General features: G+C 39.2%; 1 protein-coding gene across 2 annotated transcripts in view; it reads right to left on the bottom strand.

Moving 5' to 3' along the window:
• IDE (insulin degrading enzyme) overlaps positions 1–21,281 on the bottom strand; it is a 111,500-nt gene that overhangs the window by 17,613 nt on the left and 72,606 nt on the right. Inside the window, exons 12-17 of one of the 2 annotated variants that reach the window (XM_046027055.1) lie at positions 18,771–18,873; positions 16,282–16,404; positions 8,896–8,978; positions 4,672–4,816; positions 2,669–2,779; positions 1,629–1,749 (exon numbers count right to left, since the gene is read on the bottom strand). In XM_046027055.1, coding sequence (XP_045883011.1) covers positions 1,629–1,749; positions 2,669–2,779; positions 4,672–4,816; positions 8,896–8,978; positions 16,282–16,404; positions 18,771–18,873 — 686 coding nt within the window. Of the gene's footprint in view, positions 1–1,628; positions 1,750–2,668; positions 2,780–4,671; positions 4,817–5,314; positions 5,460–8,895; positions 8,979–16,281; positions 16,405–18,770; positions 18,874–21,281 lie in introns of both variants that reach the window. The other variant, XM_046027054.1, reaches the window with a different exon arrangement.

Here is a 21,281-nt window from a genome sequence, read left to right on the forward strand (position 1 = left end):
TAACCCCTGGTTTCACTAATCTTGAAGTGCACGTTTGTTCTCTAGAACCCGTGAGCACTCTCTGCAGATCACTATCCACAACACCTACTCTCTCCGCCTACATTGAAATGATCTGTTTACGTTCAGGCCTGGCCACTCGACTGGAGGTCCCTGAACCAAGAAACCCCAACTATAACTGATCATTGTTTATCTCAAGCACCTGAAGTCTAAGGCCTGGTGCACAGCAGGCAGTCGGTAAGTGTTGTGGGACTGAACTGAACTCTGAGGTTCCTGCTATCCCAGCACCTGGACGGCTGACTGACTGACAGTCATGAGGGAGCCAGCCTCTCACATTGAAATGTGTCCACATTAAGCCATATCAACATTCCTGGATGTCTGTATGAGTATATACATACGCCGCAACAGAGGGATTATTTTTTGAGCAGAGAATGTCAACCAAAAAAGCGCTTTCTTTACAAAAAACACATTTTAGGTTTCATATGCCTCTGATGTATTTTAGAGCTTATTCTGCTTAAAATTAATATACCATCTGACCCAGAATCTAACAAAGGGAGGAAAAAACCCAACACTTTTGCTTTCTGATTATATTGAGTACAGGTTCAAGTTTCAAAATAGTTTTAAAAATCAATTATGTGGCTTTTTTTTTTTAAGGTAAAACTCTTGCTATTAACTAGACATGACTCAAACATTTTGTGAAGTATATTAACTGTCTAAATTAAAAATGCATTAGTTCTAGTTAATCAATTTTATAATCTATATGCCTACCCAATGACTGAGGCAACCACTAAAATGACTGTCAATACTCTGCTCTTCATTTGTCACTGAAGACATCAAAAGCATTATACTTACATAATAAGTAAAAGTAAGGACTTGTCACAAAAGGTCATTAAAAATTCAACAATATTCTTTTACGCTGAACATGTGGGGGAAAAGATGAGTTGGTGAAGTAATGCTGAGAAGCGAGACAGATAAAACAATAAAGGGCACTATCAGTCTTCGTTCTTCCCAATGAAACAATCCTGAAGTAATCTCATTCCATTCAGTAGGCATTCATTACATGCACACTGAGGACATACTTTGCACTGGATACCAAATAAAGAGGGTAACAAGAAGGCATAATCACTGCCCTCAAGGAATTTAGGACTTTCAAACGAAACCTCTGAAAACTAGATTTGAGATTTTAGAAAAAAAGCAACAGAGGATGACTCTTTAGGTTTTACACATTTTTCTGTGTTTAACTAACAGATCTACAGACGCCTGAGCACGATTCCTACGTGACAAGACTTTCAACCTCAGCCCTTTATCCTCTTCTGAAAACTTCAATATTAATAAGGTTAAGTGTTTTGGTCAAAACCTTTAGTCACCTGCAGAAATCTATGAACAGCAATAACTAGCTGCTGTGGGTCCAGGCTGAAAGCAGCAAATGTGGCGACACAGCCTGAATATGAAAGCCACTTCGAAGGGCACCACTGTTTTTATTTAAAAAAAAAAAAAAAAAAAAAAAAAAAGGATGCACAGCTGGCTTTAATAAAACTAGAAGTTATTAGAAACATAAACACTGGATATCAGGATAAATCAAAATGATTTTAGAAAAAAATGAAGAGGCTTATAAGCAGAAAAAGTCTCACCATCCAGGGCTTCCTTTAATTCATCTTTAGTCCAGGCCACTTCAGTCATCAGCAGGCGGAGGTAGTACATGGCATGCTGGTGAGGCTGCTCAGCTCGGAAATTGTTAAGCGATCGCATATACTAGTGAAGGGAGACACAGGTTCGTTAATTTTATAAGTCCTTTTAAAATCATTTGAAAAGATCAACTATAATCAAACTTTATTCTGCGTAAATCCTGTTACTGGGATACAGGAATATTTCCTTCTTTCTCCTTTTTGAAGTGAGGTAATTTAGAATGGGGCTTACTCAAATATTCTCTGAACCTTTAATTAAAGGGCATGCTTTTTCTTTATCTGGGCTGCTGCTTTATCCATAGCATCTGACATGTATTCTAAGTGTCCTCCCTGTGGGACATCTTTCAACCCTCAGAAAGTCATCCCCAGTTTTCAGGGCCTGCGTCTCTTGGTGTCCTTGGATTCTGTACCATAAGGACATTCCAAAAGTCTGTATAAGGAAGCAGCAACTCCACTTACATATGCAAAATATTGGATCTTCATCCAAAAACTATATTTGAAAATGGTATTTTTCTTTTGGTGTACAATTAAGGTCACAGTTTGGCTTTTAAAACTGTTATCTATCCCATGGCCTGATATTTCCATTATCAGGCCAACTATGAGTTGAGTTTAACTGGAAGACACCTCAAGCTTAAACAGTCTGCACTCATGTGACAAGGTTCTCATGGCAGGCAGACCTCAGTCTGAAGAATCATGTGTCCTTCTGAAGTGGAGGGGGGATAAAAGTTTTATCGGAGCTACTAGGTCTACCTCAGGCTTCTCTCTGAAAGTCAGTGCCGCAACCTCCCCAGCTCTTGAGGGTCAGGTGTCCCCGAGTCACCCAGGGTCACTTCTGGGTAGAGGAAAGGACTTAGCAAAGACAGAGTGAGAGGACTGCCATAGGGTTAGTAGTGCTTTCCCTCCTCTCCTCTTAAAAATGTTCACAATAAGGCAAAATTACCACCTTATGAACAACAAGATTACAAAAGTGAGTTCAGAAAACTTACTGCCTCTTTGATAATTTCAAATCTTTTTTCATCAATCTCAAATGTAGCCATTTTCTCAATAATCTTCTTTAGCAAAATCGGCTGCTTGTCATTGTAACCTTTCACCGAGAGCTACAAAAAAGAGTTCAGAGTATTAGGAGTCTAAAAATATCACAAAAAAACCCTTCCAAATAAACACTTTTAGCTTGATTTTTAAACACTAAGAAAATCCAAAGCCAGGTATATTAAAATAAAAGTGAAGAAGAAATTCAACTAATTTATCTTCTCATAAATATAATTTAACTTAGGAAGAGAACATCTTTACTTACATCTCTATTTACTAATAACCCAAAAGCCTAATTTTGTTATTCTTAAACAAAGGCAATAATCAGAAAACTCACCTGATGCAAGATTACAGCAGAACACACCACATCATCAAAATTCAAGTTCTCATTAAATCAAAATTAACTGCAGAATGTGTTTTAAGTTTAATCTTCAAAAATAACTTATAAGGAATGCCAGGCTTAAGTTGGTGTTTAGAGATGTGGTAAGAAGGTAAAAATCACCAGTAGTTATCATCTAGCAAACTGTTAGAAATGTCTCAAAATTGTTTATATTTAAATATTTTTAAAAGATCATCTTTGGCGAAATCAGACAGCCTCAATTTTGTGTGTGGGCATGTATATTTTTGTGGCATTTTGCCATTTTTGTCATTCAGTGCTGCCTAAAAAGGATCCGTATGTCTCACCACTTGCTTGTTTGATGAGCTCCCCTGATATATCAAAAGCCAATGGCAAAACAGATGTACTATGAAGACACACTGTCTGTACCATCAGGATTTTTGCCTTGCGACAATTTACTTTAATAGTCTCCAAAAGCTAACACTGGAAAAGCAGGGGCTGCCTATTGTACTTCCACATGGTGGCACCCACAGCAATAGAGGACCTACTGCAACTGAAGAACTATGAAAGCCTCTACCTCACACAAAATGATAGGCAAGAATCTCAGGAGTGAAGGCCATTATTCACTATGGAGGCCACATCATGTACCATGGGAACTAGATTTACAATGAGCAGAAAGCTCATTTTGTCCTAATTAAAAATGATCCATTTTAATGGTAATATGCTACTAAAACTCAAGAGCAAAAAATAAACAATAGATTATGACTTTTCTATTTGGAATTTATTTTGATCTCTGAGCTTCAAATTTCCCTAGACTCTGAAAATGGTTAGTTATGTACATACTTACACATTAAATGAAAGCAACCAGAAATTTTATTGTTGGGGGGGGGGAGCACTGCAAAATAAAATTTTAAAACCCTAAAACCTTTTGTATAAGAATTGATAAAGAGGAGTATAGAGTACATAGCACATGCTCTCATTTTAGTTGTTACTAAAACGTAGAATATTTTTTCAAGAAAAGTGAAGATGAATGTGTGCCATGGAAGGGATGTTAATTTGGAAATGAGATAGAAGTTGAAACACATCAGAAATAGTTTCAGGGAAAACAATCCAGTTATTTTTTGGGATGTTTTTAGTAATGATTATTTTAAAACACACTTAAAAGTAGTTAATGGTGCATGCTACAAAATAAATTAAATGAAAACATCAAATGTATTTGAACACAGGAGCTTTCTATTGCTGTCAGTAAAAATAAAAGAAGCTTATATAGGAGTAAAATTCAAGCACCATAATAGTAACTACAGATACCTTTCACTTATGGACATTAATACACGCAAGCACATGGGAAGAATAACATGCTTTCAGAATTAATATGTTAAACATTTCAAGCAGAGGAACATGCAAATAAATGTAGCACACATACATGTTCACAAATTGCACTAAACTCTACTGAATCATTCATTAGTGGAACTACTACTAATTTGAGTTTTTCAATCATTAAAAAGGTGCAAGGAAAAAACCATCAAACTTCTCGTTTAAAAATGCAGAAGTTAATAGTTTTCCCAAGCTCAACATAACGCTTAAACGGTGTGGCGCCTTTTCTTTGGTTTTCATTTTACTTACAAGTATTGCATTCATCCCTGATGCAATGCCATAGCTCAAACCTGAGAGGCGTGCTGCATATGTATACTCTTTTAAATCATCCTTCAATAACCTGATAAACAGGTATGTCATGTTGCAATGGAGAGGATCAGCATAAATGTAGCGACTAACAAAAAGAAAAACAAAAGAAATGCTTTGATACCTCAGGCAGTGGCATGGTAATGAAGAAACATGACTGAAGAGTATGGATATGCAGCCTCAAGATCTGAATGTCTAGGGAAACAGAATCAGCCAACCTTATGTCTACAATGGCAGGAAGACATTCTGTTGTGAAAGACCGAGATTTCACATAGAGAACGGGTGAGATCTAAACCTCAATCAGGGTCCCATTTTGTTTGAGGAGAAAAATACGACAATCTGATGAAAGATGTTTAAAAAAAAAAAAAACAAAAACAGAAATCAAGGAAAATTTGCATAATGTGAATGTAATCACTGAATACTTAGAATAAGAGCTAACTGAAAAATTAAATGATGAGAAAATATGATTAGCCATAAATATTTTTTTGAAAAGAAATTAAACTCATACCCTCAATCAAAAATGCTTCCATCAAATCAATATAAAAAAATGTTGATGAGTGGAAGGCTCTAAGACGTGGGTACTTACATACATCCCATAGATGGTATTTTGGAGGTCATAGCTCAAGCCTGCTAGCTCTGCTGCATATGCATACTCGTTGAGTGAGTCTTTGAGGAGCTCAAGGTACAAATAGGCCATGTTACAGTGCAAGGGGTCCACATAAGCAAATGGGCTGGAAGAAAATGTTGACAGTAAAATAGCTGATTTATTACTTCCCAATGTGATGGGGCCTTTCGAGATGGATCAAGAAACTGAACATCGGTTAATATCATTTCCTAAAGATATGGTTTGAATTCTTGAGTCTGTTCTTCTCGGGAGGCAAAAAAATACAAGATGTCTGAAAAAGAAGCCTGAAGTATGCCATGTGTTCTGGTGGTGCCGAGGAGGGAGAAGCGACTGTTTGCCCCAGATGGTGTGTGGTCAGACTGACAAATTAGAAATGCAGGTAAGGAGTGGGGACAGGCCAAAAGGCATGCCTGCATTGAGGACGAAAGGACAAAGCATGCTGGGGTGCCTGGCTGGCTCAGTCAGAAGTCACATGACTCCTGGTCTTGGGGTCGTGAGCTCCAGTCCCACACTGGCTACTTAAAATGAAAAAATAAATTAAAAAAAAAAAAAGGAGGCATGGCCGACAGAGCTCATCTGGCATTTAATGTCCTCCTCCCTTTAAGCAAGCCATACTCTGGGTGGACATGAGTATGAGACTGAGAAGTTTGTGTGCTATGATTTTTGAACTTACACAGGAAAAATGGAGACCTGTGAAATGTTAGCCCATATCTGAGTTCCCCGCCAAACCAATAAAGCTGCAGCACTGTCAGTAAAATAATTGATAATTCCCACCATTAAAAGCAGACAGAGCTAGGAAAAAATATTAAAATTAAAAAAAAACTTCAGTGAAGAAGAGCAACCAACATGAGGAAACAATCAGAGAGTGCAAAAGCTAAACAGGACCACAGCGATCCCCTAACTTGAATCATTTCCCAAATAAGAAACACAGCTTTCTGCATGTCACCTGGGCTGGTAGTGGCAGAATTAGGATTCAAATGCAAGTCAAGTGACAAAGTCATTTGATTATATGACACTGCTTACCTTTATGACAATTAAAGTCATTCACTCAGCAAATGTGTATCACATGCTTACTACTGTAATACATGGAAGCAGGTATAACTCAGAAGAGCCTATTGCTAGGCCCTTCTCTAGGTACTGGGAATAAAATCAGGCAAAGCCACTGACCTGACAGAGTTTAATAGTCTAGTTGGAGGAGAGAATAAATCTTAATATATCAAGTGGGAATAGTGCTATGAAAAAAATTAAGCAGGGTAAGAGGAATAGGATTGAAGGGTGGTGGTAGTAAGATGGGATGATTGCTAATTTACATAAGATAATCAATGCCTCTCTCATAAGGTGACACCTGGGCCTAGACCTGAAGGAAGCAAAGGAACAAGCTCTGGGTATATCTGGGTGGGGCTGGTTGAGGAAACAGCCAGTACAAAGGACCCGAGCCCAAGGTGCCTGCTTGGCTTGTTGGGCAGCAAATTAAAGTTTCACTCTATCAGTAGCACAGTAAATATAACAAATATACTGATGGAAAAGGCAACAATTTTGTCAAATCAGATAATGAAGCAAAAATAGAAGAAGCTTAGCCACTAAGAACTAAAATCAAAGAGAAAATTCTGTAACTACATAAACATTCTCCATCTGGAAAATCTAGATGGATGCTCTGTCACTGTTTTTAAAGTACTGTATCATATACATGACGATTATAGTACTGTATATAGTACAATTAAAGTACTGTATTATATACACAACACACTTCTTTAGGCGAACAACAGCTCAGAAACTCAAAGTACAATTCACAAAAGCAAAATTATCAAATAAAAGAGAATCTAGGAAGGACTTAGCCCCACAGGCACCTATGTGCCAATCTCAGGTGGAAGTGAAAAGCCAGAAAAAGCAAAGTCTGGGAGCTCAGAGCCATATGGCACAAGCTTAGAATGTAATTGCAAAAAGTGTCCTAAAATGCTGCATGCACAGCAGCTGCGCTGGTGAGCTCTAAGAGAGAACATGATTCAATTGCAATGTTTAAACTCTGGTTCACGGGGGCGCCTGGGTGGCTCAGTGGGTTAAGCCTCTGCCTTCAGCTCAGGTCATGATCTCAGGGTCCTGGGATCAAGCCCTGCATCCGGCTCTCTGCTCAGCAGGGAGCCTGCTTCTCCCCTTCTCTCTCTGCTTGCCTCTCTGTCTACTTGTGATCTCTGTCTATCAAATAAATAAATAAGATCTTTAAACAAAACAAAAACAATAAACTCTGGTTCACTTGTTAAGTAAAAAATAATATTATTTTGTATTCAGGTGCTATATGCTCAGAGTTTTTAAAACTGTATCTAAGAATGGATAATATAACCCGGTTTCTGAAAATACTAAAAGGTGTACACACACAGAAAATGTCTTAACAAATACATAAGAAACCTAACAGTGTGAAGTCTAAGAAGAGCAGAAAATGGAGAGAGGAAATATCGGGAAGCAAAACTATCAAATGGTCTCTCAAAAGGTAAAAAAATTCATAATCATAGAAGTCAAATGGGAAAGTGGTGACAAGCTGCTCGGAATGCTACAAATATCACTCTGAATATCAAAAAATAAAACCAGCTTTGTAATGCTCTTTACCAACACTAAGCCATAGCCAGACAGCTCATGTTTAGTGTGAGTAGTATCTCAGGAAGCTCCAGGTTAAGTCCATGAATCTCCTGCTATAAAATATAGCATTTACATCCGCCTGCAAGCTCAGCTGTACATGTTGGTGAAATACTAATTTTCTACTTAGAGTTTCTTTTTCCCTATTCCAAAAACATTTAAAAATGCATTTAGTTTTAATTTCATGTCAAGTGGATCAAATAAAAATTAGTGAACATTATTATGTGATGATAGATTTTATAAACACACACCACTGATTTTTAAATAAAAAATCATTAAGTATAAACTCACAAAGCAAAATTTGAACTGGATGGTATACTTTTCTATACAAATAAATAAAAGGAGACAGAGATGAGCTGCAGATTTATACTGCAAAATCATTCCAACAGTAGTATTCATAAATGTTACTAAACATGCTCTACTTTTAATTAAATCATTTTTAAGTTGCCATGCCAAGAACAGAGAAAACAGTATGTAAGTGCTTCAGACATGTAAAGGCTGGAAAAGACTCCGAACAGTTCAGTAACTACCACCTCTTCCTCTGGGCAAGTTTCAGAAATACAAAACTGAAGCTACAACAGAAAACACCCTTAATTATTTAACCTTTCCTGAATGAAATTTCTAGATGAGTCCACAACCTCCCCAGGATCCAAAGTTTTGAAGGCTAGGAAGGTCCTCAAGATGGCTAACATAAATCATGTCAGTTAAAGGGTGTGCTCACCAGTGCAAAGGAAGACTTGACAACCTTGACTTTTACAATATCCCTTACCAGCAGCAGCCCTCCCTGGTCCAGGCTACGTAACTCTAGCTCCTTTTGTTTCTACACATGGGTCCTCCCGGAAGCAAAGAAAACTTTTAGAAATGAGATTATTGATTTTTATAAGAAACTTTGTAGCTAGATTCATTTAACATACCTGAAAAATTCAAAGTTGAGACAAGCCTTTGGCAAGAAAAACTTATCATCTTGTTTGAACCAGAGTTTGCTCATAGCTGTATCCTGTGATGGAGAAACAATTTGGTTAATAAAAAAATATGGGCACATTCAGCAAAAAAGCTCAAACTACTCTTCAAGAAGAGTAGGGTAGAGGCAATGTTGAGTTTCATAGCCTTGAAGCATACTCAGAGGGTCACTAGGTGGGAAGTTGTAGAGAGAAAACTCCCGATTCTAGCAGCAGAGAGAAATCACCCTTCTGTCTCCTCTGGGTGAGGGAAAGGGGGACATAGCAGACGAAGAGACAGACTGGAGAAGCCAATACCAACTGTCCTATTCTTGTCTTTCTGAACACTGGGAGGCAGATGCAGGAGTCCTTAGCAGGGTGCGGCTGCCAGCCTCCAAGGTCGGCTATGGCAATCCCTGCCTATGGGCATTTACTTACCTGTAGAGTCATCTCTCCCACAATGAACCAGGATTGGTCTATGTGAGCAACAGACTAGGACAGAAGCGATGGCATGGTACCTCTGAGATTAGGTTTAAAAGATGTCGTGGCTTCCATCTTGATCACCCACTTTTCTCTCTTGAATCACTCACTTTGGAGGAAGCCAGCTTCCAGGTCAAACAACTCTACTGAGAGGCCTATGTGGTGAAGAACTAAAGGCCTGCCAACAACCCCACCACTGAATTTAGAAGAAAATCCTTCAGCCCTTATTGAGCTTTAAGAGGCTGAAGGCCCAGCCAACAGTTTGACTATAACCTAATAAGACACCCTGGGCCAAAATTACCCAACTAAGTCACTTCCAGATTCCTGACACTCAAAAACCGCATGGAGATAAATGTTTTAAGTTCCTAACTTTTGGAGGAATTCGTTATGTAGTAATACATAACACAACCAAAGATGAACAAATAAGCCACTACTTTAATTCTCTACTTCACTCATACTGTATTAAAAACTCTTGAAACTCTTACAAGAGTTAGAAATGTTTTCCTTAGTTTAGTTTGAGAAGACCTATTTAAAACAAACAACAAATAACAGGAGAGGTAAACAAGATTTCTCCTTGAATAACTTAACCTATAACTCATTAAAAGGTCATTTTTTTTCTTTTCAAGCTTTTAATTTAAATTCTAGTTAGTTAACGTATAGTGCAATATTAGTTTCAGGAAAATTCAGAGATTCATCACTTACATACAACACCCAGTCAGTGCTCATCATAACAAGTGCCCTCCTTAATACCCACCTCCCTCTGTTAACCCTGTTTGTTCTCTAAGAGTCTCTTATGGTTTGTTTCCCTCTCTCTTTTTTCTTTTTTTCTTCTCCCTCCCCCCATATGTTCATCTATGTTGCTTCTTAAATTCCACAGGTGACTGATATCATATAGTATTTGTCGAACTTCTTTCTCTTAGTGTAATACACTCTGGCTCCATCCACAGCATTACAAATGACAAGATTTCATTCTTTTTGATGACCAAGTAATGTTTCATTGTATATATATGCCACATCTTCTTTATCCATTCATCAATCAATGGGCATTTGGGCTCTCTCCATAGTTTGGCTAGTGCTGATAATGCTGCTATAAATATCATGGTGCATGTATCCTTTTGAACCTATATTTTTGTAAACTTTGGGTAAATACCTAGTAGTGCAATTGCTGGATGAAGTGAATGATTCTTTAAATGTATTGTTGGATTCAATTTGCTCGTATCTTGAGAATTTTTGCATCCGTGTTCATCAGGGATAATGGCATATAATTCTCCTTTTTAATGGCATATAATTCTTCTCTTTGGTTTTGGGATCAAGGACTGGCTTTGTAGAAGGAGTTTAGAAGTTTTCCTTCCATTCTATTTTTTGCAACAGTTTGAGAATAGGTATGAGTTCTTCTTTAAATATCTGGTAGAATTCCCCTAGAAAGCCATCTGGCCCTGGACTTTTGTTTGTTGGAAGATTTTTTTTTTTTTTTTTTTTTTTTTTTTTTTTTTAAATATTTTATTTATTTGACAGAGAGAAATCACAACTAGGCAGAGAGGCAGGCAGAGAGAGAGGAGGAAGCAGGCTCCCCGCGGAGCAGAGAGCCCGATGTGGGGCTCGATCCCAGGACCCCCGGATCATGACCTGAGCCGAAGGCAGAGGCTTTAACCCACTGAGCCACCCAGGCGCCCTGTTGGAAGATTTTTGATTAATGATTTAATTTCTTTGCCTATTATGAGTCTGTTCAGATTTTCTATTTCTTCCTGTTTCAGTTTTGGTAGTCTGTATATTTCTGAGAATTTATCCATTCCGTCCAGATTGTCCAGTTTGTTGGCATATAACTTTTCATAATATTCTGATTATCTGTGTTTCTGTGGTATTGGTTATCATCTCTTTCTTCATCATTTAAATTTATCTGGGTCCTTTATCTTTTCTTTTTCATAAGTCTGACTATGGGTTTATCAACTTTATTGATTCTTTCAAAGAACAAGCTCTTAGTTTTTTTGATCCATTCTGGTTTTTTTGTTTGTTTCTATATCATTTCTTTCTGCTCTAATCTTTACTATTTCCCATCTTCTATTGGCTTCAGGCTTTATTTACTGTGCCTTTTCTAGCTCCTTTAGGTGTAAGGTTAGCTTGTGTATTTTAGACTCTTCCTGCTGCTGCTGCCTTTTTTTTTTTTTTTTTTGAGACTTTTCTTGCTTCTTGAGGAAGGTCTGTATTGCAATATGTTTCCCTCTTAGGACTGCCTTTGCCGCATCCTAAAAATCTTGCACTATGGTATTTTTTTTCTTTTTGATTATTTTTATTGATATATAATGTCAATATACTATAATGTCAATGTACTAGGGGTACAAGTCTGTGAATCGTCAGGCTTACACATTTCACAGAACTCACCATATCACATACCCTCCCCTTTGTCCATAACCCAACTACCCTCTCCATACCCTCACTCTCCCCGGCAACCCTCAGTTTGTTTTGTGAGATTAAGAGTCTCTTATGGTTTGTCTCCCTCCCGATCCCATCTTGTTTCATTTTTTCCTTCTGACTAGGGTATTTTCATTTTCAGTTGCTTCCATGTACTTTTTTATTTCTTCTTTAATTTTCTGGTTAACCCATTCATTCTTTTAGCAGGATGTTCTTTAACCTCCATGTATTTGTGGCCTTTCCAAATGTTTTAGTGGTTGACTTCAAGTTTCAAAGCACTGTGCTCTGAAAATATGCATGGAATGGTCTTGATCATTTTATACTTCTTGAGGGCCAATTTGTGTGTGACCCAGTATATGATCTATTCTAAAGAAGTTCCACATGCACTTGAAAAGAATGTGTATTCTATGTTTGAGGATAAAATGTTCTGAATATATGTTAAGTCTGTCAGGTCCAATGTCTCATTCAAAGCCATTATTTCCTTGATTTTCTGCTTAGATGATCTGTCCATTGCTCTGTAAGTGGGGTGTTAAAGTACCCTACTATCGTTGTTTCATTATCAATGACTTTATATTTGTTATTAATTGATTTATATATTTGGATGCCCCTAAACTGGGGGCATAAGTATTTACAACTGTTAAATCTTATTGATCGATAGATTCATTATGATATAATGCCCTGCATCTCTTGTTAAGTCTTTGTTTTAAAATCTAGTTTGTCTGACATAAGCATGGATACTCTGGCTTTCTTCTGACATACATTAACCTGAGAGATGGTTCTCCATCCCCTCACTTTCAATCTGCAGGTGTCTTTAGGTATAAAATGAGTCTCTTGTGGGGCACCTGGGTGGTTCATGATCTCAGGGTCCTGGGATCAAGCCCCACATTGGGCTCCCTGCTCAGTGGAAAGCCTGCTTCTGCCTCTCCCACTCCCCCTGCTTGTGTTCCCTCTCTCGCTGTCTCTCTGTCAAATAAATAAGTAAAATCTTTAAAAAAAACAGTAATAATAAATAAAATGAGTCTCTTGTAGGCAGCATTGGAATGCATCTTGTCTTTTTTTTTTAATCCATTCTGATACCCTATGTCTTGTGATTAGAGCATTTAGTCTGTTTACATTCAGAGTAATTATTAAAAGCTATGAATTTAGTGCCATTGTATTACCTGTAAGGTCACTGTTTCATTTTCTGTTCCTTTCTAGTCTTGTTACTTTTGGTCTCTCTTTCCTTCTCAAAGGGTCCTTTTAATATTCCTTGCAGGGCTGGAACTCCTTTAGTTTTTGTGTGTCTGCGAAACTATCTCTCCTTCTGTTCTGAATGACAGCCTTGCTGGATAAAGTATTCTTAGCTGCATATTTTTCCCATTCAGTACACCGAATATATCCTGCCATTCTCTTCTGGTCTGCCAAGTTTCTGTGGACAGATCTGTTGCAAACCTGATCTGTCTTCCCTTGTAGGTTAAGGACTTTTTTCCCCTTGCTGCTTTTAGAATTCTTTCCTTGTCTGTGTATTTTGTGAATTTGACCATGATATATATAGGTGATGCTTGGCCTTTGTTGAATTTAATGGGAGTTCTCTGGGCTTCTTGGATTTCAATATCTGTATCCTTCCTTAGATTAGGAAAGTTTTTAGTTCATTTGTTTAAGTAAACTTTCTGCCCCCTTTTCTCTCTCATCATCTCCTGGGGCTCCTATGATAGGAATGTTACTACATTTTAAGAAACTGCTGAGTTCCCTAAGTCTACCTTCATGATCCAATACCTTTCCCTCTTCTTTCAGCTTCATTATTTTCCATAATTCTATCTTCCATATCACTGATTCATTCCTCTGCTTCATTCATTCTTGTTGTTATGGCATCCATTCGGGTTTGCATCTCGGTTATACTATTTTAATTTCAGTCTGACTAGATTCTAGTTCTTTTATCTCTACAGTAAGGAATTCTCTAGTGTCTTCTATGCTTTTTTCAAGCCCAAGTAGTATTCCTATAATTGTTGTTTTAAATTCTAGTGTAGAGGTGCCTGGGTAGCTCAGTTGGTTGGGCTCCTGCCTTCAACTCAGGTCATAATCCTAGAATCCCAGGATTGAGCCCTACATCCAGCTCCCTGCTCAGCCCCTACCCCCTGTTCATGTGCTCTCTCTCCCCTTCTCAAATAAAGAAAATTTTAAAATAAATAAAGTAAATAAATTCTAGTTCAAACATCTTACTTATATCTGTATTGGTTCAATCCCTGGCTGTTACTTCTACTTCCCGCTCTTTCTTTTGGGGTGAATTCCATCTTGTCATTTTGTCCAGAAAAACAAAAACAAAAACAAAAACAAAACAACAACAAACTAGATCCTAGGTGTGTTTTGGTCTGCCTATTAAAAGAAACTAGATCCTATTGCCCCTAGAGCTGAAGCTCTGTAGCACTTTATGATCTGTAGACTTGGTACATGCAAGGGGTTTGTGCTGGTCTTCTGGGGGAAGGGCCTGCTGCACTGATTCTCAGGCCTATTTGCCCTTATAGAGATGCGCCTGCATGGTGGGGGGTGTGGGGGTGGTATAAGTGGCTCTGATATCTGCTTGATGGTGTGGTTTAGCTCACTGAGGTCAGTCAGTGTTGATGGGGTGGGGGATGGGAAGAAGAGGGGATATGGCTCCGCTCTGCTCTCATCTCTGCAGCGCAAAGCTCGTGCCCACCACTCTTCAGGAAGCCCTCACAGAAGAGCAAACAATCACCCCTCTTGTGCCCCAGCTTCTGTCAAATCCCTGCCTTTACCCTATCTGTGTCCAAGCTGTTTTATCTTAGGGCACAGCTAGATTTCTAAACTCCAAATTTTAGGGACTCCCGCAGCACCACTCCATACTGATCCTCTGGGGAAGGATGTCTCTCCACTTTTGCTGTTTGCAGCCAGTCCCAGGAAAGCAGTTGCAGGACTGAGAAGCGGTTCAGAATTTATAGTAAAGCAAGAGCCAAAAGCAGGCACTAAGTCTCCCTGCCCTCAGCTGGTGTCCCTGCTCCTGTGCCTGGGAACAGTGCAGCACATTGGTGCCACCCTTTCTTCTGTCCAAGGAGAGGCCTTGCTGTCACTCCAAAATGCACTCCAAAGAGGGGAACTGTTTCCTCCTGCAACCCAGGGGATCCTCAGACTACACTGTCCACTCCTAGGTATCTGCCCTCTTCCCCCACAGGAGCACCACTAAGGCAGGCATGACCCTGGTGGTGGAAGACTTCTAAAACTTCAGATTTTGTGGTCCGATGCTTATAATACCCTGCAGTAGTCTCCGTAAGTAAGGGGTCCCTCCCCTCTGCAGCTTCCACAGTTCTTAATTCCCCCAAATCCACTCTCCATAGCCCCACCTCCCACAATTCTACTTGTACACTTGTGGTTTTGTTCTTGCAGTCCTCAGATTGATTTCTTGGGTGATCAGAATGATTTGATATTTATCTAGATGTGTTCAAGGGACAAGGCAAGCTTAGATTCCCCTACTCCTCTGCCATGAATTCCTCCCTTTTTTAAGGAAAAATGATTGTCTAGTTAATAATCTAGTTGCTTGTGATAAATTTCAAGTTTCTAAACACTAATTCTTATCTCATTGAGTTGATCTGAATGTTAGATGCTTTCAAGAAAAGAAAAAGATGTATGTCTTTGGTGGTGAGCTTGGAAAGAGAATTTAGGAAAGAGGATGTGCAGTAATAATTTGATCTATTTTTCTATACAATCTACTCAAGGTGTGAAATAATGACAAGAGAAAATTCTGAAACGGGAAAAAAAAGCCCCATTTCTCAATCACTGTTCTCACTGACTTACTAATTTCCCAAGTTCGTTGTTCTTATCAACTTCCTAAAGCCACTCTAACAAATTGAGAGTTATTTTCAAGGGCAGGAAATCCAACAGCTTCCCTTGGATATGCTCTCTTCCAGGGTTTAGAAATTCTCTTTATCTCTAACTTTCATGATGCAGCACATATCAACTTCCTCACTCGGTCTTCGGTGAATATGGAAAGTAGGCCAATAACTTTCAGTAGATTTGTGGTTGTACAAGGTGCCTGGGTGGCTCAGTCATTAAACATCTGACTTCGGCTCAGGTCATGATTCTAGCATCCTGAGATGGAGCCCCATACAGGTCTCCCTGCTCAGCGGGAAGATTGCTTCTCTCTCTCCAACTACCCCATGCTTGTGTTCCCTCTCTCACTGTCTCTCTGTCATAAATAAATAAAATCTTGAAACAAAAACTGTGATTGTAGACCAGACTTAACTTTTTTTCTGCAAAGAAAACAATACCCTAGATTCTAAATTGTTTAGTAGTTTGTTTGCTTTAACATTTCTAGCCTCTCAATATTCCTTGCAATTATTCTTTCTACAACTTTTGGTAGCTCTTAGGATGTGAGCCCCCGAAAACCAATATAGTACCAAATGCAAGAAATCATCTCTCCAGTCCCTTCCATGTAACAGGTATAGCGCCTAAATTTAAAAATCACCCATTCCAACATGTTACCTTAATAAGAGATGGGTATGGTGTCGCTTCTTTTTCTAATGATAAAATCTCAAAATTCGTAGGAATAAATTCATTCTTCGTTGGAAGTTTAAATTTCCCATTCAAGTCAGCATTTTGCCATTTCTGGATGAATATTGAAAAAACACACAAAAGCAATTAAAGTTGGATTCAGAAGTTTAAAATAGTCCTTTTGTTTAATATCTAGCCAAGTATTAAGGGGATAAATGTCACACAGCTTCCACTCCCAAGATCCACTGATGGCTTTTCATGAAACTTGAGCTGTTCTCTCTGTTACTAATCAAGATTTTGTACTTAGTAATCTTTCTCCTTTACATATTTCCAAAATGACTGGCTGAGGTTAAGGGGCAATCTGTGGCTAGAGAAACATGAGAGACTACTTAGTCCATATGAAGATCACATTGGCTCTAGCTCTTTAAAGAAGGAAGAATAACTGTATAGGGATATATTCCTGCAACTGGTAGATAATAGGTCATTTACAGAAGAATAAAACTTCCAGCTGCATAGATTATTTGTATGTGTAGCCTGAAAACTACTAAGTTTCAGTACTGCTCCTTAAGGCCTGGTCCACAACTGTCCTAGATGACCATGTGAACTTCCAAGCGAACCAGTAATTCAAGCACAAGGTCAAGAACAAAGCGGAGTCTTAAGCCTGGATTGTGCAACAGGGTTGATACAACCTGCAAGTTGATGTGCTCGATGGGCTAGTTCTGAAAGCTCAGTGGGACAGATCACAGGTCAGTGATTGTTGGACTCTTATTATAAGACTTCATTATTTTAAAAAAAAAGCAACCAAGTGCCAATAATCCTGGGTTCAGTTATTTGTACTCCAAATGATCTAGCACAGCCTTGTAGCTTCTGCAGTTCTATTTTGGTTCCTGAGTTTATGTTTTTTGGCACTAGGATGGTGGGGATGTTGGCCATATTGTTTATGAGCAGCAGCTTAAATCTCCCAAATGGCTGAATAGTAGGGGCTGGGAAACACGTAGTAAATCGTTTCACTGCTAAACTCCCAGATAAATTTGGGTTGTTTTGTTTTTAAAATTAAGTAAGCTCTATACCCAACATGGGGCTTGAACTCACGACCCTGAGATAAAGAATCTTGGGCTCTACCAACTGAGCCAGCCAGGCATCCCCCAGGTAAATTTGTTTAAAAAAAATTCCCATTCAGGCAGCGCCTGGGTGGCTCAGTCAGTTAAGGATCCAACTCTTGGGTTTAGACTCAGGTCATGATCTCAGGGTCATGAGATCGAGCCCATGTCAGGTTCTTTCCCTCCCCTTCCCCTGCCCCTCCTTCCACTTGCACACTCTCAAATAAATAAATAAATAAATAAAATCTTTTTTTAAAATTTGAGGTAGGTTTGTTATCATCAGAGTTTGGTGACCAGAGGTTCTCTTCTGTTTTATGGATTAATTCATGGGAGATCAGCATTCCTCATCGTTTAGCTAAATGAGTATTTTTCCACACAAAGTGGCTCCAGTGATCTCATCCTATGTTGTGAACATGTCAGAGAAGTACCAGCAATGATTTTCTTAAACTATTTCTTGTTTTTTCTGTATCACACAGGTACACTTAAGAAATGTCCATTACTGGGCACCTGGGTGGCTCAGTGGGTTGAGCCTCTGCCCTCAGCTCTGGTCATGATCTCAGGGTCCTGGGATCAAGCCCCACATCAGGCTCTCTGCTTCCCCCTCCCCCTCTGCCTGCCTTTCTGCCTACTTGTGCTATCTCTGTCAAATAAATAAACAAAATCATTTAAAAAAGAAAAAGAAATGTCCATTACTCAAGTTTAACTAGAATCTAGTCAGAGCAAGGCTTTCTGGTGTCTTCCCATGAATAAAGGACACAATCTCAAAGACACAATGACAATGAAAACCAAAAAAGAAAAAACACTAGACAAGTAGAAAAGACTCAAAAACAAAATCTGGACTATTGATGAATGGGGTAACATACTATCTAAACAAGCCTGTTTTGAAGCGAATTTTAATTCCCTTACATAGAAAAAAGAGCAACAAGACATCATGAGGCATACAATATAGCATCTCCTAAAGTGAAGACAGTGTGAATCCAGAGACCGTTCCCATCTGTATACACAGAATGACCATGAGGCCTCTGGATCCCTTGTTATCTGTCTTTCATGCTCTCTACTTCCATCTCTTCTTGCCTGTTTTGGTGCCTCTGCTCCTCTGTGTACTTTGGACTTCGGTGAGCTCTGACTGCATGAAGCTGGGAGTCTGCTTTCAGCCCCGCTGTTCTAACAGACACATGAGAAGGTGGTCACAGTGCCATTTCTTAATGCAAAAATCTCAGCTCTAGTTCTCCATCTCCTTGTTCATTTTGCTCAGGACAGTACAGACAGCCATGGGCCCTCACTCTCCATACTCTGGGCTGTGAGTTGGTTGATGTGGAAAGCTCATGCTTTTGTGTGTCCCTCACACATCAAGTTTATTCACAGATGAGCGAACCCTACCTTAATGACTTCATCTGGTATAGCTTCTTGCTTGTACTGGGTTCCGTACCACTCTTCTGTGCGGTCAGTTTTTCCCTCAAAGGACTTGGAAACTATTGCAACCCTAAAGGTAAGTGGAAAAAAACAAACAAACAGTATAAACTCATGTTGTATATATGCATTTATAAAACCTGAGTCATGAAAACATACATAATATCCAAGAGCATGCTGGGCCCCTAAGACCCAGTAAATCCAATAACACTTAATCAAAACAGGCAATCAAGTATAGAGGCTTCTGATCACGGTCTCTATTACCCTTGGGCTAGAGCCCTTCATTTTTAATGTGAAAAACTGCATACAGGAATCTTGTGGGTAATGCTACTGACTAAAATTTTAAAAGAAGAGTAGCTAGGGAAAAAATGGAACCAAGTCAGTTGAAAAATATTCTTTAAAAAAGCAAAACAAAGTACTCCTTCCCAGAACAGCTAAGGCCCAGGGTTAACAAAAATGGTAAGAGAAAAAAAAAAAAAAAAAAAAAAACAACCCACCCTTATTGGCTCATCCAGAGATACAAAAAACAAAAATATACTTTTATTATTATTTGCTAAGTTTGTGCTCTGTGGTTTTTTTCCTGCCAGAGACTACCATCAACTACATCTAGTACATGTACATTGGCCTTCATGCTTCTAGAGGTAAAGGAAACAAGACCAAGAAACACTTATGTTCTGGTTTATTAAAACCTTTCATTGAGGGCAAGACAGAAACAGCCCAGAAGAAAAGTCAGAAGGAAAAAAAAGTTCAGAGAGAGAGGGTAGAGATAAGATGATGTCAAAAGATATGTGAACAGAAGATTACGAGAAGCATAGCTAAAGCAGCTCTGTACCACAGCAGAACTCCTGTCCCCTGCAGCATCATCAGGGACATTTCTGCCTCTGCTGCCTTGTAATTATCACAGTGGGAATCACTGTCGTCCTCTCAGCAGACTCAGTGCCAGCCTAGGACCAATCTTATTTGAATCTTGTGGATAACGAAGCTCTAGGCCAACAGCTTTGATGGCTTGCCATGAGGTCAGTCCTGTCACTGATCCCACTTCTTCCTTACATCCCAATTCAAGTATCAAGGCCTATGTCTTCTCCCACTTGTTCTTACCCATCCTCTCAGAGGTTTGGTTCTAGCCTCTGAATGTCGTCTCACAGCTAAAAGTCCACTACTTGCAATGAAAACTCCTCTTTACTGAATACTCATCCATTTTCAATGTGTTCCTACTCCTCATCGGACCTTCGCAACTTCAATGCCTGACCATCAGAACCACTGTCTATTCTTACTTATTCTAGACAAAATACTCTACCTGGCTAGCTGGACTTAGTCCTACTGCCTGGTGTAGGGTAGATAAAAGCAATCTGACTAATCTCTCTGTGAGTATGGCTGACTAATCTCCCAGCTGATGGTATTCCTGATCTGGCCTCGCTGCCTCTCACCACTACCACTTCAAAAAACATGCTAAGGGGCGCCTGGGTGGCTCAGTGGGTTAAAGCCTCTGCCTTCAGCTCAGGTCATGATCCCAGGTTCTGGGATCGAGCCCCGCATCGGGTTCTCTGCTCAGCAGGGAGCCTGCTTCTCCTTCTCTCTCTCTTCCTGCCTCTCTGCCTACTTGGGATCTCTGTCTGTCAAATAAATAAATAAATAATCTTAAAAAAAATTTTTTTTAAATTAAAAAGAAAAAAAACCATGCTGAATAAAAATATTTTCCATACAAACACAGGGAGGAATCATAGGGCTTAATGGATGTTAGAGTTTTGTTACTGTGTCCATAAGAAGTGTTCCATGTTGGCATTTTGAGAATTCCTTTTGAGGGGTATACATAGGGTGCATATAGAACTCACATGGCCACATGAAGGACATGTAATGTTTGTTAAGGACTTTCTTTCAATACATGACAGAACCTGCTAAGACTCAGCCCAAGAAAGTACTTCTACTCCTGCTGACTTCCAAAAAAATGAATGGACTAAGTCTCAAGGAGAACTCTGAAAATTGTGTTAGGAAGTAAAATAACTTGGTAGACAAGTGGTATTACCATCTTCTCTTCCACGAGGTGCCTGATTTTGGACAAGTTTGTTACAGTGGTGGCTTTGGTCTCCCTGAATGACAGCCCACGCATCAGAACAATGTACAAGAGATTGATGACAACTCATAAACATTCATGAAGCATTCATTTAGCAGTGGACACGGCCCCTGCAACAAGAGCACTTTCAACTCTGTCCTGAGAGAAAGTGAAAAAGCTCGGGGAGAACTGCCAGAGGCTTTGCAGGATAACTTCCGACACAAAATGCAACACACACTGGCGGCTACGCAGTAATGCTCAGGTTACAAAGGGGGACATAAGGGGGGACTGGTCAGGTACAATCCTAAGGGATTTAGACAGCTGTATGCCAAAGTAAAGTGGATGGCTAACATTTGCAATGTTATTCTAAGCAAGTAAGTACGAAATAGATGAACACAGTTCCCTCAAACAAGGCAAACATCAAATACTGG

Source organism: Meles meles, chromosome 13, assembly GCF_922984935.1.
Source record: "Meles meles chromosome 13, mMelMel3.1 paternal haplotype, whole genome shotgun sequence".
NCBI classification, from domain to species: domain Eukaryota; kingdom Metazoa; phylum Chordata; class Mammalia; order Carnivora; family Mustelidae; genus Meles; species Meles meles.